At 39.3% G+C, this 24,780-nt stretch overlaps 1 protein-coding gene across 1 annotated transcript in view; it reads right to left on the bottom strand.

Annotated features, from left to right (window-relative positions):
* The window catches only part of acvr2ab (activin A receptor type 2Ab), a 46,098-nt gene extending 22,960 nt beyond the window's left edge, over positions 1–23,138 (bottom strand). Inside the window, exon 1 of the mRNA XM_053498426.1 lies at positions 21,920–23,138. Coding sequence (XP_053354401.1) covers positions 21,920–21,974 — 55 coding nt within the window. The 5' untranslated portion in view covers positions 21,975–23,138. The remainder of the gene's footprint in view (positions 1–21,919) is intronic.
* Positions 23,139–24,780: the final 1,642 nt, after the last annotated feature.

The raw sequence follows: 24,780 nt of genomic DNA, 5'->3' as shown, positions 1-24,780 counted from the left end.
AAAAGTTGGCACCCTTTTTATCTTGTTTGTGTAGCGTCACCTGATTTCAAACATGCTACAGCCTTGATATGTCAGCGACAGTCATCATCAGTATCCGATTTGGAGGCTTGCTTCCTCGCTGAAATGCTCTTGGTAATCATTTTTAAAATGTGCATCACTAACCCTGAGCGAACGACAAAGCGAGACGTGACAGCTGTTTTCTACGCACTTGTGCGTCACAGAGCCGTGATTTCAGGGACAGCAGAATGCGACAAACTGAATCATGCAAATTAAAAACGAACGGTTTGAACGATACCTTGCCACGTGGTACGACATCTTTACCCTCACCACCCTCCCCCACCACAATCTCTCAATATAAACTCCTAACGGCCATCAATACCCTTTTGCAAAAAAAGAAGAAAAAAAAATGAATGTTGTACATGGTGTGTAATTAATGTCTATAGAAAAGAAATACAGCTTGGAGGGATGCATCGCAGCTCTGCAAGAGTGTGTGTAACCTCACAGAGCTAGAATCAAGAGCGCATCCTACTCAGGTGTGTTCGATTAAATTAAATTTATTTTCAAATATGATTTTGGCTTTCAACTGTTATGAAAGGGAGAACCGAGATCAACAAGATGAGAATGATTTCTTGATTTATTGTCTTGCATTTCATTTATCGATGAATTTTATTTATAGTTCAAGAAAGGCAACAATTAAACATTTAAAAATAATAATAAAAAATGTCTAATATTTCCAAAATCAAAGAAAAAACGTTTTTAATCATCATTTTTGATCATATCGTACAGACCAAAAGTAACGGCGAATATAAATTTTGCCATAATCGAGCAGCCCAAATTATATTGCAATATTTGTACTACAATATTGTATTTGAAAAATTTGGCTACTAGTTTTTCTCATAGGAAGTAAGGACGTAAAAAAACAAAAAAAACAACAAAAAAAAAAAAACACATTGGGGCCTTGGGATTATTTCCAAGAAGACTCTGCTTGATTTTGGTCTATAAGAACACAATCGTTCTGCACTTGTGAAATGTGCCTGTATCCCATTAAAGCGGTGTACTTGCGCGCGGATCTAATCAAATATGGAAGCCAGTCGTACCCAAGAACGAAAGGAGATCACGCTTTATCCCTTACGTCATCACCGGTCCTCTGAAACCTCTCATTCATTTGACCTACACAGCCATCGCGATAGCATCGCTCTTGACATTTCTTTCCAACTGGATGTTGCACAAATAAATCACATCTGATGTGAAAACACCCTAAATTTCATGTCTCATACACACAAAACGATAATCTTTTTTATCTTAAGTCCAGTAGTTGGCGGTATTGCACCAACTGCCCATAAATTCAAAAGAAGAAGACTTAAACTTGCAAACGAGACTATTTAGACCATTTAATGGTTGCAGTTTAAATCATTTTAAATTTAAATTCAGGCTTTTAAAAATATTCAAGAAGAGATAATAATAAAAAAAGATTTCACTAAATTAAAATGTTAAAACTAGGCCAAAAATAAGTCAAAAAAGGTATGAAAACGCTTTAGTCGCACAGCTCTAACGGGCACAACATGCACACCATTGTGAACGGTTTGTACAAACAGACTCAAGCACCACAGTAGACAATAAAGAAAGAACTCTCAAAAAAAACAAAAACAAACCTGACCTTTTAATCTGAAATAGGAGATCAAGGTTTACAGGGTGAGACTAAAAGTACTAGAAACCGAAGTGCATATTCAGGGTGTGCAAACTTTTGTACCCAAAGCCGGTGAGTGGTTATTTACAGTGTATTCCGTATTGGTCAGAATTTATAGAAAAACAAACTCTGATTTAATTCTAAATGGAAAATTCAGTATAAAAAGCAGGAAAGAGAGCAGCAACATCTTCATCTCTCTCTTTCTTTTGCTTCCTGTTTCTCAAAACAGTGTGAGAAAACCTGCTCCACTTTTCCCAATCAGCACATTCCATTCAACTCTAATGAAATTTCCCCGAAAGGATTTAATCACGGTGTGTACGCCTTTTGTACGTCGTGAACTGAAAATCAACACCACAGAAGGAGTCAAAATCCATCAGAGCATTACAGCTGCCAAAAATCAGCGAGACGGCGAATCATAACTCAATCAAGTTTTTTTTATTCTCTCGGCCACTGGCTTAACCCTGTACACAAGGGCCACCACAAACACAACCACAAGTATGAGCGGGGCACTGCTCGTGATTAAATCCGGGTGACAAACCAAAAATAAAAATAAGTCGTTGGAATGAAGAGAACTTCACAGCGCTACGCAGCGTCTGACACGGACGGAGCGAGCGCGTGTCAGCGGTTAGCCGCAGGCAGTTAGGGAGAGACGCTCGAGTTTACCTGGACTCGGCTCCGCTCTCACAGCGGGAAGCCAAGTCAAAACACAGGGACCCACAACTCGTGAGCAACAAGCTTTAGAGAACCGCAGGGAGGTGGCTGATATGACAGATATCACTTTGGAATTTTAGTTTATTTGAAATTCCTTACTTGTAAAAAAAATAACTTTAATAATAATAAATAAATAATCCAAAATTTTTTTTTACAATCACAAAAGACAATACACAATTTTAACTCAAAAGAGAGAAACTAGCACTACTGAACTTTAAAAGTAAGCGATATCTCGTCTTACTTGTATCGAATGTGACATTCAATGTAAATCACACAACGCACTTTCTGATTCTTTCTTTAATTAATAAAAATCTTAAGTTTGCAGTATAAATGGAAATATTTTTATTATCATAGTTGAACTGTGACCTGTACGGATCACTTACTGATTATTTGCAAAGGTTAACTATCATAGTACAAAATAAAGTTGGACTGCAGCTGCATGGTTTAGTATTTGGGCACACTGCTGAACAAAGTACTCCTTTTTTTTTTTTGCAACTAGGCAAAGTATATGCTCTCTCTCTCAAGAGAGTATTGCCCGATGATGCCAACAAAATCCCCTTACGCAATAGTGAAAACCTCCTTTCCACTCTGATTAAAAAAACAAAACAAATAAAAGCATCTGGACTAGCTCTCATGCTGTAGGCCTCTAAATATTAGCACATACCTTGTTTTACTAAAACTACAGCATTTTTGTATGACAAATAAAAAGGAATTTTATTTTTTTAATTCATCCATTATTGTTAAAAAAAGACCGTTCGGACCTTCTGTGTCCAAAACAAGGTTTACAAAAAACAAACAAACAATAATAATAAATAAATAAAAATACTAGAGATGCACCGAAATTTCGGCCGCCGAAAATTTTCGGCCGAAATAGCATTATCGGTTTCAGCCGAAACGTAAGAAAGCGCCGAAAATAAAAGCCGAAAGTGTCGCCACGCCTCTCCCATCCTCCCGTCTCGTTCGCGCTGTCATTACGCATCAAACACGGAGTATGTCGGCGGTTTGGAAGCACTTCAAAGTTTCAGATGAGGACAGCAAAGTTGCAATATGCAACATTTTTTTAATAAAAACAAAAAGAAAATATTTTAAACATGTTTTTTAATGAAGCCATTTTCGGTTTCGGTATCGGTTTTCGGCCAAGTGCATCCAAAAATTTCGGTTTCGTTTTCGGCCCAGAATTTTCATTTCGGTGCATCCCTAAAAAATACTTAATGCCTCATAATTTAACTAGAGTATTTTATTTTTAACATTGGACCTCTTGAACGTTGTTCTTCATTTAATTTTTCAAGACAAAAGTTCCATGCTGGATGTGTTCTTGAAATTTTTTAAGTAATAAAAGCATGATTATATTCGTTTCCTTAAATTTTTTAAAAACATTAATTAACTAAAAAACTGATCTGTGACAAACTGAGATATGATAAAAAAAATAATAAAAAAAAACCTCAGGGTGGTAACAGTAAAACTGTCACTGACTAATTTCCCATAAGAGCATGCTTCCCAAAATAGATAAAGAAAAAAAAAATTTCTCAATAACATGACATGTCTGTTTAAAGCTGAATGCTGACTGCTGACACCACGGCGTGAGTTGAGCAACATCACCATGCCTTATACCTTCAACATGCCTACAAGGTATAACATGCACCATTATGTTGTTTATTTATTTATATTATACGTCAACCTTTAGACAATGAAGCAAATATGGACAAATTTGTACAAAGAAATTCTTGTTACAAATTCTATCTATCTATAGGTATTGGTAAATATTAATTAACTTGCTTTTATACAATAACGAATGACAGCACACAGCAGTCACGATGTTTTGTTTTTAATTATTAAACCACAGTCTGAATACAGCTTTGGTTTAATAATTAAAAGTACCCGCTCTCATTAGACAAGGCCGTTTAAAGATCCTCAGGAACAGCAAGCTTCACCAGAACGCACACAATCAAGTTTTTTTTTCACATGCAGTTAAACTGGGTATTAGCCAGCAGACGACCTGCAGCCGAGTGCTCCGTCAGTGAAGCTGGAGGGTCGATTAAGCAGGACTCCACTCAGTCTGGTAGCAGGGTTTCTCTCCTTCGCAAAGGGTCCGTGTGCGGCAATCAACGATAATCAGCTCTGTAGGAAACGTGCATGTAGAGCCTGTTGAATATTTACAGTTTTACTATATTGCTTTAAAACTGTGGAGCGCTCTGAGGTACATGCGATAGACCCGGCGCAGCCATAATGAATTTGTCTGTGTTGATTAAGAACGTATTCATTACTGCCAGAGACTGCAGTAGGGCTTATCTCCGGTTCATGAACTGGCCATTATCTGATTTACAGTAGGAATGTTCAGGAATGTCTGGCAGCAAGTCAGAAGGACAAACTTCACCCGAGTTTGTAGCCAAATGCGCAGCGAGGTTTCAAAAGAGTTTTTCAGAAGACACAATCCATCCCGTTACACCTTTCAAAGACAATCATTTACACAACAACAGTGCTGTAATATTCTCCCATTCTTGATTCAGTTTCGCTCAGACTGCAAGACAAAGAAAATCACAGGTTTATATTCATGCGCTCGATCTGAACTAAGACGCTCTGGTTCATCCGCGCACACAGTATCTTTCTCGTAACCCGAGCAACAAGATTAAAGTGAAAGGGAATTGCTTTGACACACACCACCAGGGTGCTTTTCACTTTCAGGACACACCAGATCTGAAGACAGCGATGATGACGACTTCACCACGCTGATTGATGAAGCACGTTTCTGACACACCTGTGACTCGTCAGACCGTAAAAGCAAAAAAAAAAAAAAAAAGACGACAAGGGAACAAAGTTGCTTGTATGTTTTTTTTTTTTTTCTCCTACAGTACAGTATTTAGGGTGAGGAAGTGACAGGTATGGCTGCTGTCAAAGCCTGGCGATAAATATTTTAGATCGCCTCGTGGTTCTGTTGCACAGGACAGTGTTGTATTTCCCCGGAGGAGAGTGAATGTTGTATGAAAGGCTGTCAAGCAACAAAAGGAATAAATTTGACAAAAAAAAGTGCATTTTATAAACTTTGTTTAGACCATTATACTGGCCTGTTTATTTTAAACCAATAAGGCCTAATAAGCTACAGCAAAGTGAAGTGTTACTCTTTAATTTAAAGATATTTATTCATTTCTCAGACTGAATTCTTGGTAAACTGCAATCATAAATCACTGCATCACACCACCCAGTCCTTTAAAATAAAGTAAATAAAACACACACACACATTATATATATATATATATATATATATATATATATATATATATATATATATATATATATATATATATACACACACACACACGCATATACATACATACATACACACACACACACACTGATGTCTCTTAACAGAATACCGCAACATGATTTGCTCTTTATACAGTATGTTGGATGAGCTGTTGGTTAGTCATGCGAAGGACGAAATTCTTGGTTCAATGGTTTAATTTATAAGACTCTGAGCATGAAGTGGAATTATAATGCATAGAGTGAGCTCTGCAAAGATATGCCGAGTCGAAGAACTTGAGGGTCCTGCACAGACAGAGCCCTGACTGAATAGCTTTGGGATGAAATGGAACTTGAGTCTGAATTAAGAGGAACTGGAAGCTGTATGAACACGAATCCCCAAAATCTGGGGGAAACCCTTCATGTACCAGTGGGGTGCATTATAACAGCAAAGAAAGACCAAATCTCGCTTTGTGGTAAAGTCCTCCTGCAGCCGAGGGGGCTTGAAGAGAGCTGATTGGACAAGCTCTCTCAGCAGGGTTGGATGGAAGGCACTTAGGACTCTTACATCAATCACAGCTCTACAGCCAATCACGGCTGTCTGTGAGCTCACGTAACAGCGGACAGAGCAGATAGCGCAGTCATCCAAATGAGTCACGACTACCCCAACAGTTCAAGCAGTTTGTTGACATAACATGGTTTGGGGAAAACACATGATCGACCCTCCCTGACTGCAGCAGTAGCCTTAATGTGAGAGCCCCCACTGATGTGTGGGAATTATGTACGACTAAATAAGAGGAAAAACACGGAGGCACCGGGACAACTCAATCTAGAATGGGATGCTCAACAAGCACATACGAGTGGGACGGTCCACAAAGATTAGGTCACACAGTATCATCTTTCAACGCAGCAAGCGTAAACCGGGCAAATGTAATTAATAACATATATGACATGTCCAAGAGGTTGAGTTCGAAACTTGGATGGGTAAACAAAGAGAACTGAATGGCGCACTATTACAACTCAATCAGCATTACGTTTGTAATATGCAGGTGGGCTGTATGGGTTCATACATGTATATCTGAAAAAAAAGATGAAAGTACACGATGTGATTAACATATTTATAAAAAATTCTATAGAATATAGAAAGTCTTCCAATTAACCAAAGTCCAATCATGGTAGCTTCAGGATTGTGCTGTTCCTAAATTATACACTAGGATGGCCTGATCTCAACGCTGACATTGAAACTGCCAACAGAGGAATTACACCTGGGTTCAGCTCCAATTATGCTGTCCTGGCATCGAGAGAGAGAGAGAGAGAGAGAGAGAGAGAGAGAGAGAGACGGCCTGGCTCTCGTTAAAGCGGAGTAGAGCAGCCGGATCGAAGCAGCGTTTCTCTGACAGCTTGGCATTATGCAGGCCTTTTGTCAGTCAAAAAGCCAAAATAAGACAATTAGACTCAGCCATTACACCATACACACCAACTGATAGCAAAAAGTACGGGACGCCCACTGAGTGTCCCCTTGTCTAAAAGGGACTTGAATTAAACAGCAGTGTTGGAGAATCACCAGTTTAACATCACCTCCAGTTTAAACTGTCACAGTGTGAACTGCTGATAATGTGTGTTTGACTTAAAAGTCTGTCTCTGTGTGTTTTTGTTGTCTCAGACAGAAACCGAGACAGAGACAGAAGAAAAAGGAGAAAGGGAAGAGAGAGCAAGAGGTGGGGGTTGTATTACGATGGCGACTGGAGAGGGGACGAGTGCTGGGGACGAGGAGTCTCCGAGCTGTTTAAGGTTTCTGCTGACAGACATCTTTGACCACACTTAATAATTCAACATGCACAAAAGACCTCCATTCGGGCCTGGAGTTGCACCATATGTTTACAAAAAGGGACCACGCGAAGAAAAGAAAGAGAAGAGAAACTTTTCAAATGAAAGATGCAAGAAGAAAGCAAACTAAGATGATGAGAAAGCAGGTGAACCCTAGTTGTAATCGCTCCAGATCGTTCAGTTTTTTTTTGCGTTTTTTAACACAAAAATCATCAACTAACAAACCTCGGCTCAGTTCTTATAGTTGTGTTGCCTGGAAATGCAACGTCCTAAATAATCAACAGACGGGTGTAAACCATGTTTTATTCGTTTCCTATTGTATAAATCCACAAAAAGCTACGTGAAAAGCCATCAGATTGGTTCACATTGGTCTGACTAAAGTGAGATTCTCTGCCCTATCAATGCTTTTCAGCTAAACACAGATATAAAGAGTGGCTACTCAACTTATCATATCAGCTTTCTAGTCAGCTTGAAGCAGTTTGCTCATTTTACCTCTGACCTCTCTCGACAACAGAGCTTGTGCCTGCGTTTTGTACATCCCAAGACGACTGGCTGTCTGGATGCTCAGGCGTCCCGGAAAAAAATAGACGTACATCACACTAATGTCGTACTTACATCCAAAAGCACTGGCGCTATGTTAATAACTGGCATTTTACTGCATTTACCGGCGGGAGTCGTGAAGCCACGGGAGCTTGACCCAGACCCAGCGAAAGTCATGAACTTTTTCGACGCTGATTGATAGCATCCTGCTGCTGTTATTGTGCCCTCAAGGGAAGCACTTAACCCAGGCAGCTCCAGAGAGACTGGGCCGGCAAATGGCCTCATGGAAGCCACTCTGTGGATAAGAGTGTGTTTGAAATGGACACGGGACATTCAAGACAACAATGGAGGGAAGAAAAATATTTCCTACTTTATCTTAATCAAAATATTTGGCATCCTAATCGGGAATATTTCTTGAGAACTCCACTTTTTTGCCTTTAATACACGTCTCTTTGTCGCGTCAGGTTCTGTAATGCGTCTCAGGGAAAGAAAAAAAACTAAACAAAAACAAAAAGTCCATGCGGCTCTTTAATTGAATAAGAGGACATGAACCAAAGAAAGAAAGAAAACACGCAGAAGCATGTTCCTGTCATTCCCTGAAAGAAACACGGCATATGCGCTTATGAAACGCCGCCTGGTAGCAATAGCAATCCTAAAACAAAATATTCTCCTCGACGTATCCGTGAGTCAAGACACCATGACACCTCAACAGGAACTCTTTAGAAAAGAAGCGCAATGAAAAAGAAATAAACAACAAATAGAATTTATAAGCAAACTTTTATTTTTTCTTGAAAAAAAGAAAATCAGAAACATTTACACACATTATCACAGGGAGAGAGAGAGAGAAGGAGAGAGAGAAAAAACAGGGAAAGGTTGAAAGGCAGCACTCCTTCCACAGGGCCAGTAAAGAGCAGAACACGGCCGCAGAATCCGATCTCTTAATCCAGGCTGGAATGCAGCGCAGCCAATCAGTCTCCACTTCAATTACACTGCAGAGCGGCAGCTGTCCCGCCACAAAACACCCAAGTGAAACCCTACTCCAAACACCAACCGTGCATGGCTGAAACCAAATACCCAAATCTAAACACCAATACTGTACAACCGACACCAAACACGCAAACCTTAAACGATATAGTACAAAATATATATTACATACCCAAATCTGAACATAGAGACAGTACGACGACAGACTGCTAACCAAATCTATACTGTGACGCCTCTCAATACCACCACACGCCCAAATCTAAACACTGATATTAACAAAAATCTAGAAACCAATAGCAGCTAATTACTGACATTGTACTCAAAATTACTGCAAACCCAAACCTAACCACTTAAACTATCTCAAAAAATACTTTACCAAATTTACAGAATGGTATTGCCATAACAAAAGCCCACATACCCAAATCTAACCACAACTGACTTTAGTACAAAGCAGGAGAGGAACTACCAGACCCCCATCATCAACAGGAGCCCAGTGGAGAGAGTGGACAGCTTCCGATACCTCGGTGTTCACATCACGCAGGACCTGTCATGGTCCTGTCACATCAACACCGTGGTAAAAAAGGCCCGGCAGCGTCTCTACCACCTCAGACGCTTGAGAGACTTTAGACTGCCCTCTAGATGCTCAGGAATTTCTACTCCTGTACCATCGAGAGCATCCTGACGGGAAACATTACGACCTGGTTTGGAAACAGCACCAGGCAGGACAGACGAGCTCTATAGAGGGTGGTGCGATCAGCTGAGCGCATCATCCGCACCGAGCTCCCTGACCTGCACTTGTCCTACAGCAAGCGATGCTGGACCAAGGCCAGGAAGATTGTGAAGGACCTCAGCCATCCCAACAATGGACTGTTTTCTCTGTTGCGGTCTGGGAAGTAATTCCGCTCCCTGAAGGCCAACACAGAGAGACTGAGGAGGAGCTTCTTCCCGCAGGCGATAAGGTCTCTCAATCACATCACACCACACAGGAGTAATATCTTTTAAACACTGACACTGTCTGGACAATCATGGACACATTCATGCAATACATATTTACATATCTGAAGCCATTGCACATGTCACTTTTCATAAGTCACTTTATACAATACATGTTTATCTGCCATCGCACATGACACTTTGCACTTTAAAACATTTTAATGCCACTTTAAAACATGTTAAAATTTTTATATATATTCCCCCCCCATATTCCTATATTCTATATTTTGTGATATTTATTACATGCCCTTAACTGTACAGTTTGTTTATTTTACTAGTTAAATTTATTTTCCTTTGTATTTTATTTCTTTTTATTAATATTTATTCCTTATATATAGTTTTTTTATTTTCTTTTTAAGGTCACCGGCGGTCTCATAAGCATTTCACTGCATATCGTACTGTGTATGTGACAAATAAATTTTTTTATTTGAATTTAATCCTGTACATCAACACCACATGACCAAGTCTAAAGCCTAACAATCCCCTTTAAGACACCAGGTTACCCAAATCTAAACAGTGATATTATACACCAGGATACCCAAATATAAACACTCATAATGTACACCAAACTTTGCATAACCAAATCTAACCACTGACATACTGTGCCAATGTTTGGTGTATAGTAGCAGTGTTTAGATTTGCGTTTGGCACTGTGTGTCAGTGTTTAGATCCAAGTTATGGTGTTCTAGCCCAGTGTGTCTGTGTTTAGACCTGGGTTATGGCGTTTGTTGTACAATATCAGTGTTTAGATTTGAATTATGGGGTTTGGCACAGTGCGTCAATATTTAGAGTGTAAATACTGACACACTGACACAAATATACAGACTCCATAACCCAAATCTAAGTGTCAGCTAAACACTGACACTGTACTCCATAGAAACTGACTGTAACTATATTTTAAACACCACAATACCAAATTTAAAGACTGGTACTACCAAAAGCCAACACACCAAAATCTAACCATTAATTCTATACGTCGACACACCATAACGTCTAAACCCTGATACTCCACATCAACACTACAAGACCACCTACACAAATACTGTACTCCAAATGCCACATATCTGAATCTAAAACACTGACATTACTCCAAGCACCATGACCCAAATCTAAACACTGATACTGTACACCAAAATTTGCATAACCAAATCTAAACACTGATACTTCCAACCAACACCAGACACCCACAGCTAAATGCGTCGGACACCATAACCACGTCTAAACCCTAATACTGCACATCAACACCACGTAACCAAGTCTAAACACTGACAATCTAATCCAAACACCACAGATCCAAACCTAAACACTGACACTTTAAACCGACGGCATGTACCTACAGTAAATCTACACACGAATACTGCCCTCTGCTATCCACACATTCAAATCGACCACATCTGAACACCACACACGTAAAACACTTGGCTAAAATAGCGGCGGCGACAGTGCAGCGTTAGATAACACGGTCATACTTCATCCTAGGCGCTAACAGTGAGCCATAAACCTAATCGCTGACCTTCACCCTCGTCTCGAGATCTGCCCCTCTACTGTACCCTCAATAGCTCTGCACATTCCTGCTTGCTGCCCTTCAAGCCACTCGAGCTGCACATAGCATTCATTCCTCTGGTGTACCGTAGCAGAACACGGTGCCGCGCAGCCCTTTAACAAACACAAGCGGATTTTAACGCAGCCTGCCGTGAAGTAAACATGGTTAAGGGAGGGCGAGTTAAGGACCTGAACTGTTAAGCAGGATAATTTAGTGGGCATTGTGTGAATCCTGGTACAGTGCTAGCTTGAAAGTGCACAGCCACTTCATTAGGAGCTGGGAGAATCAGCAGAAATGAAACACAAAACCATGGGAGATGGCCTTCCTAAAAAGAAAAAGTGCTAGACAGAGCAGCCTAAGCCTAGAATGTGCAGAATTAACGCAGTCTTTTGTGCACAAGTTCAAACCCATAGATGCTGATCACAAAACCAGGCATCAGGAAAACACCTTAAAAAAAAAGAAATATTTATCCATGTTGTTTGAGGTTATGGAATTTGGAAATACTATTACGCTACAGTTTTTTTTTATTGGTGTTTTTGAGAACGTTTGCAGGAACAGCGCAGAAATTCAGCTGCATCGTTCTCACATAAAGGACGCTTTTATGTAGACGTCCTTGATCGTGAATCGGCACTGTACATCAATCTAGGAAGATTTCAGCTAAATGTTTTCACTCTCGTGTGCTTTCCTCTCACAACGTTCTTAATGATCGACTCTGGACAGTTTTTGATTTGGTTGGATTCAATTTACATTCAAAAAAGAACTTTACAGTGTCATGAGTGATCACAGATTCCTAAGTCATGCAGCAAAGTCACAAATTTAAAAGTCACATATTTTACTGTTTCTTTTAACTTTCTTTACTTTAAAAAAAAAAAAGTTAACCCGAGCCTCAGAGCTCGCCTAAATAGTGTGTGTGTAATAATGCTCCAGCCAAAATTCCCTCTCATACCTTAAACTCCCTTTATTTCACTCTTCCTCCAAACGCACTTTCGGTCTTAATGTAAAAATGAGAGCGCTCCAGAGCGAACAACAAGCCTGGGAGAAGGATGATCTTTTATGAGGTCACATTCGGGGGAAAATTAAATTAGCTTGGTGGGGTAGGAGAGGAAAAAACAGAAAGAAAAAGTTTTTAAAACTTACAAAACACACATGCCAGTATAATGTAGTATTGACCCTCGAGAGACAGTATTCAAGAGAAGCAGCTCAGAAGCATGTTTAAAAATACCTGAATACATAACTGAAAGCGCGCGCAACCTTGCCGCGAGTGAGGGAGGAAAACGGACAAACTTTCGCCTCCTGAGAAGGTTAAAAAGACTAACATTTTGATTTGGCTTGAGCTGATGGCAGAAAGATCCTTGAACACTTTGAAAACCTAAAAAGAAACAGCAAACAAATGCAACACTAAAAAAATATTTAATAAAAAGCTTGAACATTTGAAAAAAAATCGTACTAAGATGTAATTTAGAAAAGGAGAAATTTTAGTCGGAGCAGCGGCCCGTGTGCATGAGGCAGAAAATTTTTTTTTATTCTTTGTTAATTTGTACTTTAAACTTTGTGTCTCTCTCTTTCATTGCCTCCATCTTCCTTTATTTACCTCTCTTGGTGTCTGTGTTCCTCCCTCTCTCTCACTTGCGCTTCCTTTCTCCATGATACCGCGTTTCTGTCTCTGACCGCCTCTCCGCTTTATTCCCTTTCTCTCTGTGAATCTTTCTCTTTATCCATCTCCCTTCCTCTGGCTTGCTGTCTCTCTTCCCTCTTTGAAAGTGTCTACCTCTGACCATGTCTCTCCTTCTTTGCTTTTCTCTTTCTTTCACTGTGTCTTTCTCTGTCTCTCCATTATGTGTATGTTGCTCTCTTTTTTCAGTCTCTGTACCTCTTTTGCTGTTTCTCTCTCTGTGCATGCATCTTTTTATTTTTATTTCTCCCTGTGTGTGTGTGTGTGTGTGTGTGTGTGTGCGCGCGTGCGTATATCCCTTTCCATTTTCTCTCACTCCCTCTCTGTCACACACAGACACACTCGGCAGTCACAAGGACACATTTCACACACAGTTCCAGCACCTTAAACGCTTAACCCGAGGCTCTGTGAAGAGGAAATGGTCTCATTTACTCCGTCACACACTACAGTCATCCATTAACTGCTCGATCTCACACTCGCGCTGTACTGTCATAACACCTTAAGCCATTAATCTCACCCTCTCCAGCAGTTACCACCGCCAACCTCCCTCTCTCTCAGACACACACACAGACTCTTCCTGCACTACACTCATCGACTATGTGGCAATCTAACGGAGAATAAAGACAGAACAGACTCGAAACCTACGACTACGACCGGCATTTTATGAGGATGATCTGCACACTGGAGCTGGACCATAAATAAACCGTAAAAGACTTCTGTGGCGCCTCACTCACACAACCGCGCGAAAACCTCAGCAGGACGGACGTTTCTGTTAATGTGAGCTGCTACGAATTGAGACAGCACATCTGTTTGTGAGAACAGAGACACAGAGAGAGAAAAGCAGCTCGTGAATCGGCCTTTTGACTCCAGGCGTCGTAGTGATGTGAACTTCTAATCTCCGGATGATGAAGTGAAACAGCTGCGCCGCTCGGCAGCGCTCTCTCTCTCTCTAGCTCTCTTTGTTCGGCTTTAAAAGCGAGCGCTTTTACATGTTCGTGTTTTCCGTCTAGTTCAGGGGTCGGCAACGCGCATGTGGCTCCAGAGCCGCATATGTGGCTCTTTCATCCCCCTGCTGCAGCTCCATGTGGCTTTTAAAAATAAATAATGAGTTTTTAAATTGAAATTGATTTTATTTTAGTTTTTTATGTAATTGTAAATTTGAAACGCGTTTACATTTTTCCGCTCAAAATATGCGTCACAACCGCCGATGTGCGACACCCAATGGCATGCGATTTATTGAGTTTTTTGAGTCCCAAGCTGCGTTCCATTCCGAAGTGCACTTCACAGGAAGTGCACTCCCTTTGCAGGGAACTTCCCTCAACAAAACCCCACCATTCCAGAAAACCCTAACCCTGGCCATCACTTACTCCATATTATTGATGATGATGATGATAATAATAATAACTGATTAAAGATGTAGCAAGATTTATAAATTTTTTTTTACAGATTACTAGTCCAATACGTTGTAGCCGATGATGATAAATATATTAATCTTTTTTCGAGCTCAATTAAAAATTTTTTTTTGTACTTTCCAGTACACGCGATGAAAGGATGGTGGCGAACGATAAGTGGATAATTTAATTTCGGCTTTTTATTTCATAAATTCGAGGATGACTCCAACAGACATTGAGTATTTTATTTGAAAGTAACCTTCAACTCAGCATCTTTAATTTTTTCGAAGTTCAAAATGTTTTTGTTGTATGTAGGAATAAGGTTTAGTTTTTTCTCTGCAGCAGTTCATTAATTTCATAAATGCAACATACTATGTTTTTTGACCCATGAGCTAGTAGGGATCCAATGACTTTGCGAGCATTAACTGCCGCCGTTGCCACGGGAGCCGCTTCGCACTCTCACTGTTGGCGCGGATGAGAGAGCCCCGTGCACGCAGATGCAAAATAAAACGCTCGCTTTGTAGAGCCCTGATACACCTGTTACGCAGTTACATTCTAGGCAAATATGCAGTCAAAAAAAAACGTCTCCCATTAATCTCCCTGCCATGTTCGATGAAACTGCACTCAATACCTTTCTCTCTCTCTCACACTCACACACACGTCAGAACCATAACCGCATTAATCACTCAGTGTCAGCAGTGTTATTTCCACCCTGAGAAGTTCATTTTGTGGTTTCAGTATTTTTTTCCTTTTTACAACACCTGTACCTGAGTGTAAAAAAGGGTGTGTGTGTGTATATGTGCGTGTTTGTGTGTATGTGCTTCACATCTAAACACCCAACTCAGGTGTTTAAGCGAGTCAGACTGATCAGTCACTATTTTACAAAATCTTAGCAAATTCCTTCCCAGAAACACACTTTCTATGTTTTTATTTGCATAACTTGTATTTTTTTATTTATTTATTATTGATCCTGTAGGTTTTTTCTGTAGTAGTAATAATTACCAAGTCGTCTTATGAACTTGAGCATCAACCTCTAGCGAGGAGCTCCCCCCTCCCTTCCCCCGATTTGGTAGTGTAATAAACAACCCATTACACAAATGTAGGAACGTTACAGAAATATTAACATAGTCAGGTTAATCTCTAACTAATCTTCTTAATCAAAGTCACAATCTACTTGATTAAGTTCGGCATTTGAGCTCGGAGAACAAAATTTAATTAAAAAAAATGAAGAAGAAGAAATCCTAAACACTTTTACATGACAACTTTTAGCATACAGTGAATCTGTTCGTTGTCACTTCAAAGGAGGCATTATGTAAAGAATAAAACATTGTGGCATGTTCTTACAGGAAAAAAAACAACAAAAACAAAAAATAACATTAGGTGGGGTAATGTGATGAAAAGAAACACAACTTGTCACGTCAGCACAAACGCACACTGCTGTTCGGTTTAGACAAGACTCCTCTGTTTTAGGATGCCCCAACACTGGAGACTCCTTCCCAAAAATAAATTAATTACTTACTTATTTAATTAAACTCACGTAAATCTAAAACGTTTTAAGGACACACCTTTTTAATTAATAGAGGTTTATGCGAAGTTACAAATCCAGGCACTGACAGAATACTGATGATTTTAGGCATAGTGTGAAAGTTAAAACCCTTATTCAGTTTTTCTGTTGTGTTTGACTGCGTCTCACAAACCAATTAGGTGCCACCTGCTGTATCAGACAGTGTAAATACACAAGTATACCAGGCAACAGAGCCAATAATAATAAAAATAATAATGTGAACGCTGGCCATCGAGGGTGTGTGGAGGGAGGGAGAGAGCAATCGCTCCTACTAATGTAAAAACGCCCTCAGCCTACCGGTAATCAGACCTGAGAATTCTACAGCGCACGGAACGTGACTCCGTTTCGACACAGCTGAGACGGCGTGTATGACGGGGCATCGAATCTAAACCGGCAAACGCTAACCCGTAATAATAGTCTTGATAAAAACGGACACATCCCTCCACCGTGAAGCGTCTCAGAGCCTGTGATTATCCTGTTAAAGCTTGTGTGTCCTCTGAACAGTGCGGCCTCGCTCCCGGCTCCTACTCTGTAATCACCGCCGAGTTTTTTTTTCCCTCTTTCCTCTAACGCCGTCCTCGAGTGCCTCCGAATGCGCTGTTCCGGACCCTTGAATATACGCACGCCCACACACGCAGGCAAAGGCTGCCAACACATAAACACACGAGGAATACGCTGGCGCTGGCAGGCTGGTCTGCTTCCTTTCACACCAACAACTTCGCTCTTTTTCTCTCCCACACATACACACACACAAATATCACACTTGTGAGATTCTGCAGATCGGCTCTGTGATCTTTCCGAGTGTGAAACGGCTCCAGGTCGCAGTGCTGAAACGGTGTATTTGTGAATGCTGCCACAACAAGTTTACATTGTCAATGTGGTAAAATCCTATACATACCCATCACGACATAATATACAAGTACGTCACGGCTGATCTGATATCTAACTACAATCCTGTTAGCTCTCAAACTTTAGCTGGTTCGCTCTACCTTTAATGATGTAGCATAAAAAGATCTAGCAGCCGGGCCATTATTTTTAAGCATGCTCACTTTTAGTGTTCATTATCCGTCAAAATATAGACCTTAATATTCTAAACCAGGTAGGTGAAAGGAAAAAAAAAAAGTGGCGATTAGGAGAATTTAATATAGGCACATGCCAGAGCTTTGCCCTTCTGACCTGGACAGAGTGGAGCCGGAAAGGCTGGAGACGAGAGAGAGAGAGAGAGAGAGAGAAAGAGCGCGTGTTAGCACTGCATCTGTTTTATCCCCTCTTACAGCTGCCGAGTGACGCTCTGCTCCTTTGGGGCTCCTGCTCTTAGCACAGGAATTCAAAAGGTGGGGGCCGGGCAAAAGGGTAAGAGTGGTGGAGGTGGTTTACAAGAGCCAGAACCAGAACCCCACGTGGACATTCTTCACCCTGTCACCTGTTCACTAATCACCCCAAAATTACAGATGAAACTACACTTTGTTCACCTGGTTTGTCGGAAAAGTCGAAGCTTTCTGTCAAACAGGAAAAAGAAGGAAGTGAAAGTACGCGCTGCTGTCTATGTCCAATCCGACGTGGCATAACAAGCCGGCCGAGACAAGGATGTTGGAGTTTCTGTTGTTGAGACTGAAACCTGTCCTACAAAAATTCCAGTACAAGCGACATGCACAGCCTACTGGTCTACTGGCCTAGCCATCAAGCAGATCAAGCTGTGTCATATCAGAACTATGTTTAACAGTAAAAGTAAGACCCACACATACAGCATGATGAGAACTCACAGGACTGGGACAAAACAGCTGTGTGGACATAAAAAAAAAAAAAAAACAACACATGAAAAACTGTTGTTAGCGAGACTAAGCTAGGGAGCATAAAGATTGGACTTTTCAAGCAAAAGGTCCAGATGGAGCATATTCCAAGAGCGATGGGTGCTTCAGGGTAAGAAACGAAGCATATGAATCGATGCACCCATCATGCATAGTGTCCACTGTTCAAGCCTCTACTACACCTCTGGCGGTGTTATTGATCTGGGGTTGCTTAATCCTGAATGTACTGAATGACCAGATTATCACATCTATTGAGTATTTTTTTTAATTTCCTGATGCCACAGGGTTTATTCCAGGATTCAAGATTGTGAAAGAGTGGTTTTGGGAGAATGAGGAATCATTGTCACACATGAACTGGACACCACACTTGTATGCCATAATCAAAGCTAAAGGTGACTGAATGACAGTGTGCATTTTTTTTTTTGTCAAGGCAATGCATAAAGTCATTATAATAATAACAACAACAACCTTAAAAAGACTTAAATGACTTATTTTCTTTGAATAGACTTTGAATGTTTTTCAAATTGTTACGATGAGGACATCTGTACACTGACAATAACCCTTAGAAGCTTAGAAGCCTTTCTGTGAGTGTGTGTGTGTGTGTTAGAGATCTGGTATTTTCTGAGCTCTCTTAACCTTGGCATGTGCCGGAGGAAGCTCTGTGGGCTTACGTTAAAAAGAGGATGATACTCATTGCACTAACAGCAACCCCAGCTATTTAAGATCAACGCTGAGGAGCTCTGCTAATCTGCACAGAGAGCGATCAAGCTCTCACGGTCACGTACGATCATGCAGTTTCCTTTAGGATGCTCAAATCGAGTCTCTGTGTACTGACCTAAGCTCGGTCTGAGGTTAAGCTGTATGAGACGCTGCATGTTTCTTTAAAAACTTTCACCTCGTGTTACATATCCTTTGTATAAACACACACACACGCATGCAATCGCACTCTGAGGCAGGATCCAAATATATAAATAAGTAAACAAATACAATGCAATGCAATAAAATACAATAAAAGTACATGTTCCTGTGTGTCTTGTAAACATCTCTCTTCTGTAAATCACCTTCTTCTGTCACTATCTAATCCCGTCCTCTCTCTCTCTCTATCAGAAGAGTGAAAGTGTAATTAACCTTGTTCTGGGCATTGCTCCAACTCCACAGATACGACGACACACATGTCTTTCTCTTTGTTCCTCTCACACTCGCGCACACACAAACACAACTCGGGGAGGGTCGGACGAACAACACGCTGCACACCCTGAGAGTAAAAACGCACTGAAGCGTTATCAACGCCGTGTTTGAGATCAACCTGTTGACCCCTCGCCAGAAACGAGTTTCCTTATTGTCAGATGTTACACGGTGTACGCAAACCTTATTCACAATCAGGTTTTAAAAGCTTGCAATTTAAAGCACGATAAGCGTTTATAAATTTTTTTTTTCTTTAAATACAAAAAAAATTAAAAATCAGGAGTCAACTTATATCGCCTACTTCCACATCATTAACATATTCGGCTTGGTCTTGAACGTCTAGACTCCTGTAATTGCGGGATTGTAATTGTAAATGTTTCTGATCTGTTTGTGAAGTAACAGCTTCCAGGGATGCTAGTGATCCAGATGTTGGCCTCAAACAAACTCGCATGTGCGCACAAAAGACAAGAATTTACAGTAACATAAACCATTATGAGATACTGTTATTAAAGGCAAATACAAAAATCAAATCGAGACAAGTGCACAAGTGAAGAAGGATAATTTGGATGCCAAATATGTCTCAGCTGAATGAATACAACAAAGGCAAGTTGGGGAAACTTGTCTTACACCCCTAGCCCTGCCAAGACAAACCCCTAGACTACAGATATCACAGACTTACAACATGTCCCTGGCAAGGTGCGAGTCCAGATGCTTGATTGGTTTATTGATGCAACATCAGTGTTGGTGCTGTGATGACGCAGACAAATATAACAGGAGTGCGTGCAACATTACAGATGAACAGAAATCAGTACGAGCCACTTATAATCAGCCACTTTTGGGCCCTCCAGCCGAGGACCTTAAATGTATAATGAGATAAAAATGTATAATGTCTGCCCTATGCTGTAATGCAAATGTGGCTGTGATTGCAGTACATGTATAAAGTACAATGATTACAGAATCATTAATGACACACATCATAGTGGCGCATTAACACTCACTCACCTCAATCAAACACTGAAATTAGGAACCTCCTTAATAGTTATTAATCACTCACAGTCCACTACACTGAGCTTTGATTACGTGCATCAGGTTTTACACAGCAGCCATGAAATTGCACATGTGGATGTTTTTAATGATTACTAGTAGAGCCGTTAACGGTTGATTCTTAATCAGTTAATTGTCATTAAAAATTTAACCGATAAAGAATGTATTAATTGATAAAATTTGTGGTGTAAACACGACAACCCAGCAGTAATCTTGCAACGTGTGAAACTTGCAACGCTACTAGCTACGTTTTAAATTTAATAAAGTGCATTAGCTTTCTGCAGCAGTTATCCACCCAGGGACAAAAATGTGTTTTACATATTATATATAGTTATACACATTTCCTCAGATTTTTTTGAATTTTTTGCATCAATTTTTTGATCCTGTAAAGCTGCTTTGAGACAATCGCCATTGTTAAAAGTGCTATACAAATAAAAATTCATTCAACTAAATAAATTTTTTTGTTTTATTTTCTTAAAATTTGTACATAAAGCACATTTCTTGGTCATAACTGACCAACCAAGAAACCTAAACATTTTTCTTGTGTATGACGAGTTTTATGTTTACGGTGTACATTTCTTACACCTGTATTAAATTAAGATACACTCATTCCTTCTATAACATGATATTTTTACATTATCAGTAGTTCCGAAGTGCGATGCAGTTTTGTGTTATCAAAGTTTACAGAAAAGTCTGATTAAAAATTACATGCCTGACTGTTTTTTTTGTTTGTTTGTTTTTGTATACGTAAGGTGCTCAGTGCTTGGCCGGAGTGGATTGTGAGTTGTGAGTATTTTAGACCAGCAGGTCGCCCTTAGTCGTACACTGCTTCAGTAATGTACTTACTCTGACTTCAATCTAAAACAGGTGCATTGTTTTGTTTAACTTTGCACAACATAAACGTCTTAGTATGTTTCAAGGCGAATAAAAGCGTGTGCAAAACCGGCAAAACAGGGAAATCATCAAAACATTACCAAAAATCAGTAGTATTGGAATGCAGGTGTTTCATGAACATTTAAGAGACTAATTTTTATAATTGAATGATAAAAATAATATCAAATGACTGATTCTGAGTACAAGTTTATAGAGGCGAATATTTTTCAGACAGACAACAGGCATCTGTCTGAACACCTGATCAAAATCATTATAGTTTTTCTGGAAAGTCGAACAGGCTTACATCACATAATATGGTGCGATATCAGATACTGGTGTGTGAATAAGAGTAGCTGAGCCCTAACATATGCACTGGGTTATTAGTGGGCTAGGCACCAGGTATAAAGTTGCCCTTTTCTTCTTCTCCTTATGTCCAAAGCGGTCCACAAAGGTTACACAAACCTTTATGACTTACGTTTCACAAAAACAGTCCTAAAACTGCAGTTTATATATATATATATATATATATATATATATATACACATTACAGATCAATGTTAATGCTGTAACTCTGCAGCTGGCGATCAGTACAAAAGCGATGCCACCTAAAGACAGAAAAGGTTGGTTTTATGTCAACGATGCATCTATCATCAAGAAGAAATCTCTTGTTTTTATAATAATAAAGGTTGGGATATTTTAGCAATGTATGATTCAAGAAGTGGGAAATGCACTGCTTAAAATTTGAGTGATCGTGGACTTCGTGTCGCGTGCACACTGCAGTCCATGAGATGTTCCATTCTGAAATAAAAATATTCTATATTCTATTCCTTTATTTAGATGTTATTGATTTATACACCCACCTGATGAGCAGGAGATGAGGAAAACGGCAAACGCAAGTTTGGTCGCAGATCCCATCTTCAGGCTGATGGTTTAATCCTCAGTTCGGGATTAAATCCGAAACAAATCATGCACCAACGATGCTGCTCCTGCTTACGATAAAGATGAAGATAGACCTGTCTCTTTTTTGAGTATTTTCTTCCGAATGTTCATGAAGCGCCAGTGATATCAAGGATCTTCACTAAAGCATCTTCAGCTTCACTGATCCAATGTGAGATATAAAACAGTCCACACAACAAATAAAAAACATCCTTATTTGTTTTTTTTTAAGTTCAGGATCAATCTTAGACTTTATCGTAACTTATAAGTTATAAGTAATTTTAAAATAATAATAAATGTTTGTTTGTTTAAAAAGTGGTGACTAGACTTGGACATGAATCAGTCTGTCCCATCCATTTCTCAAAGAGAAACGTTTCCACCTGACTAAATTCATGGTACTTATTATTATTAACAACATAATAAAACAACTATTTTATTAGTTTTTTTCCTTCTTCTTCTTAAATGATAGTTTGAAGTCAGATTTTTTTTGTCCTCTTTCTTTCTGTCTGTCTTTCTTCTCAAGTTACAAGTTCATAAATAAATGTTTGCAATGATATCCAGTTTCAGAGTTAATCCTAAAAACTAGTATAGTCCATAATATCGGGTTATATAGAAAAAAATATATATTTAAAAAAATCTTAGTCTGAAGGTGTCCACTCGGGTAAATCATCCATAGCAACCCGGTCCATAAGAAGGGAAAGGTGGGGGGGACACAGCGAGGAGACAGGATTTATCTCCCAAACCGCATTTAGACATCCAAAAAATGTGTTCTGTCGTCGATGGTAAACCAAACCTTCGGAAAAATTGATGTTTGACGATTCTTACACTCTGTAAAATCCAACTTTTCAGCGTTTACGTTAAAACCCCGCGTCTCGGCTAGCTCGCTAGCTAACAACCCTCAATAAAAGTGTCTCGCGCCCCGACCAAAAGCACGAGCTGCCATGTCCAAATATTTTCCCCCAAAAAAACAAACCCCGCACACTAAAACAACAAAATTCCTCTCATAACCCCCTCAGAGAACTCCTTAAGCGTCTTCCCGTACGTCCCTCGGTATGACTTTCAACGCGACTTGCTTGACAAAAAAGAAGAAAAATTCCCGCATCAAAGTCTCTCCACTAAACCATCTTCGCTCTCCTCAGTCAGGGAATACGTGCACCCGTATTCCATAGAAACCCCGCCTCCTGATTTGTGATTGGCTAAGACTAATCACCGACCCGCTTCCGGATTGGTCCAAGCCTTTCACTGCAAAAGGAGGAGGAGGACGGATGCTAAGGAATACGGGTGGGAGAACGAAAACAACACAAGTCTACGTGCATACAGGATTCAAAATGGCGTCTGTGTTAGGTTTTTTTTTTTCCTCCTAACGAAACGTCAGCCCCGCCCCCTACACATGGAATGCGAATGTTAAAGGGGTTAGACTGACACCTAAAACGACCAATAGAGAGGAAGGAAAACCACACGAGCTTATACATGTGTCCAATCGTATAACAGAATGTATGTAACTGTAACAGTGGAAACAGGGAGACATGTGGGCTGAAGGTTTTATGCATATACTCAGATTTTGTCTTTTCTCAGGCCTCACCAATAAACACTAAGTTATTCGTAAACAAACAAACTACAAACATGCATGGCATCGTTGTGTCGAGTGTCACACAGTTGTTATTGTTTTTATTTAGTATGTTTTTATTCTGTAATATTTGTACATTTTCTTTGCTATTTGTAAGTTGGAACTTTTTGATTTACATTTTGATTTACTATACAGTATACTATAGTATACGATTATTCTAGTATACAGTAGTATAGTATAGTATAATATAGTAAATAAATAATATTATAGTATAGTATAGTATATACTATACTATACAATACTACACTATAGTATACTATAGTATACTATACATATACTTTTCTTTATACTATACTACGTGTAACTTTTAATATTAATTATTTTAATATTCTAATATTATATTATATTATAGTATAGTATATACAATGCTGCAATATAGTATACTATAGTATACTATACATATACTATATACTATACTATACTGTACTGTATAGTAAATCAAAATGTAAATCAAAAAGTCACATGTAGTATGTTTCACATAGTCCGATGTAGTATAGAATAGGATAGTAGAGAATAGTATTAAATAGTAAAGTACAGTATAGTATAGTTTAGTATAAAGTAGTGTAATGTCGTATAATCTTGTGTGGATTAGCATGGCATTTATGTGGAATGGTATGGTGTTGTATAGTATAGACTAGTGTAGTATACTATGGCGTACAATAGCATAGAGTAATATAGTGAAATGTGGTATAGAATAGTGCAAGACAGTGTGATATACTGTACTTGGTATGGTATTGTATGGTATGGTATGGTATGGTATGGTCCAGTGCAGTGCAATGCAATGTTGTACTGAATAGTTCAGTACAGTATATTACAGTGTAGGCTAGGATAGAATAGTATAGAATAGTAATTACATTATAATTGTACAAGTATAGCAGACGAGTATAGTATATTATTGTTTAGTGCAGTGTAGTGTAGTATAGTGAAACACAGGATAGAACTGTAAAGTATCGTATAATGTAGTATAATGCAATGTGGTATAGAGTAGTAAAGTATAGTAAAATACAGTATAATATAGAATATAATAGAATACTATAGTATTGCATAATATTATGTAATGTAGCATAGAATACTGCAGTACAGCATAGTTACTATTATATGTTCTATAATAGTGTAGTGAAGTAAAGCATAAACACTAAGTTTATATAGTATAGAATA

Source organism: Clarias gariepinus, chromosome 6, assembly GCF_024256425.1.
Source record: "Clarias gariepinus isolate MV-2021 ecotype Netherlands chromosome 6, CGAR_prim_01v2, whole genome shotgun sequence".
NCBI lineage: Eukaryota > Metazoa > Chordata > Actinopteri > Siluriformes > Clariidae > Clarias > Clarias gariepinus.
Note: the sequence above shows the minus strand (reverse complement) of the source record. Positions and strands in the feature narration are given on the sequence as shown.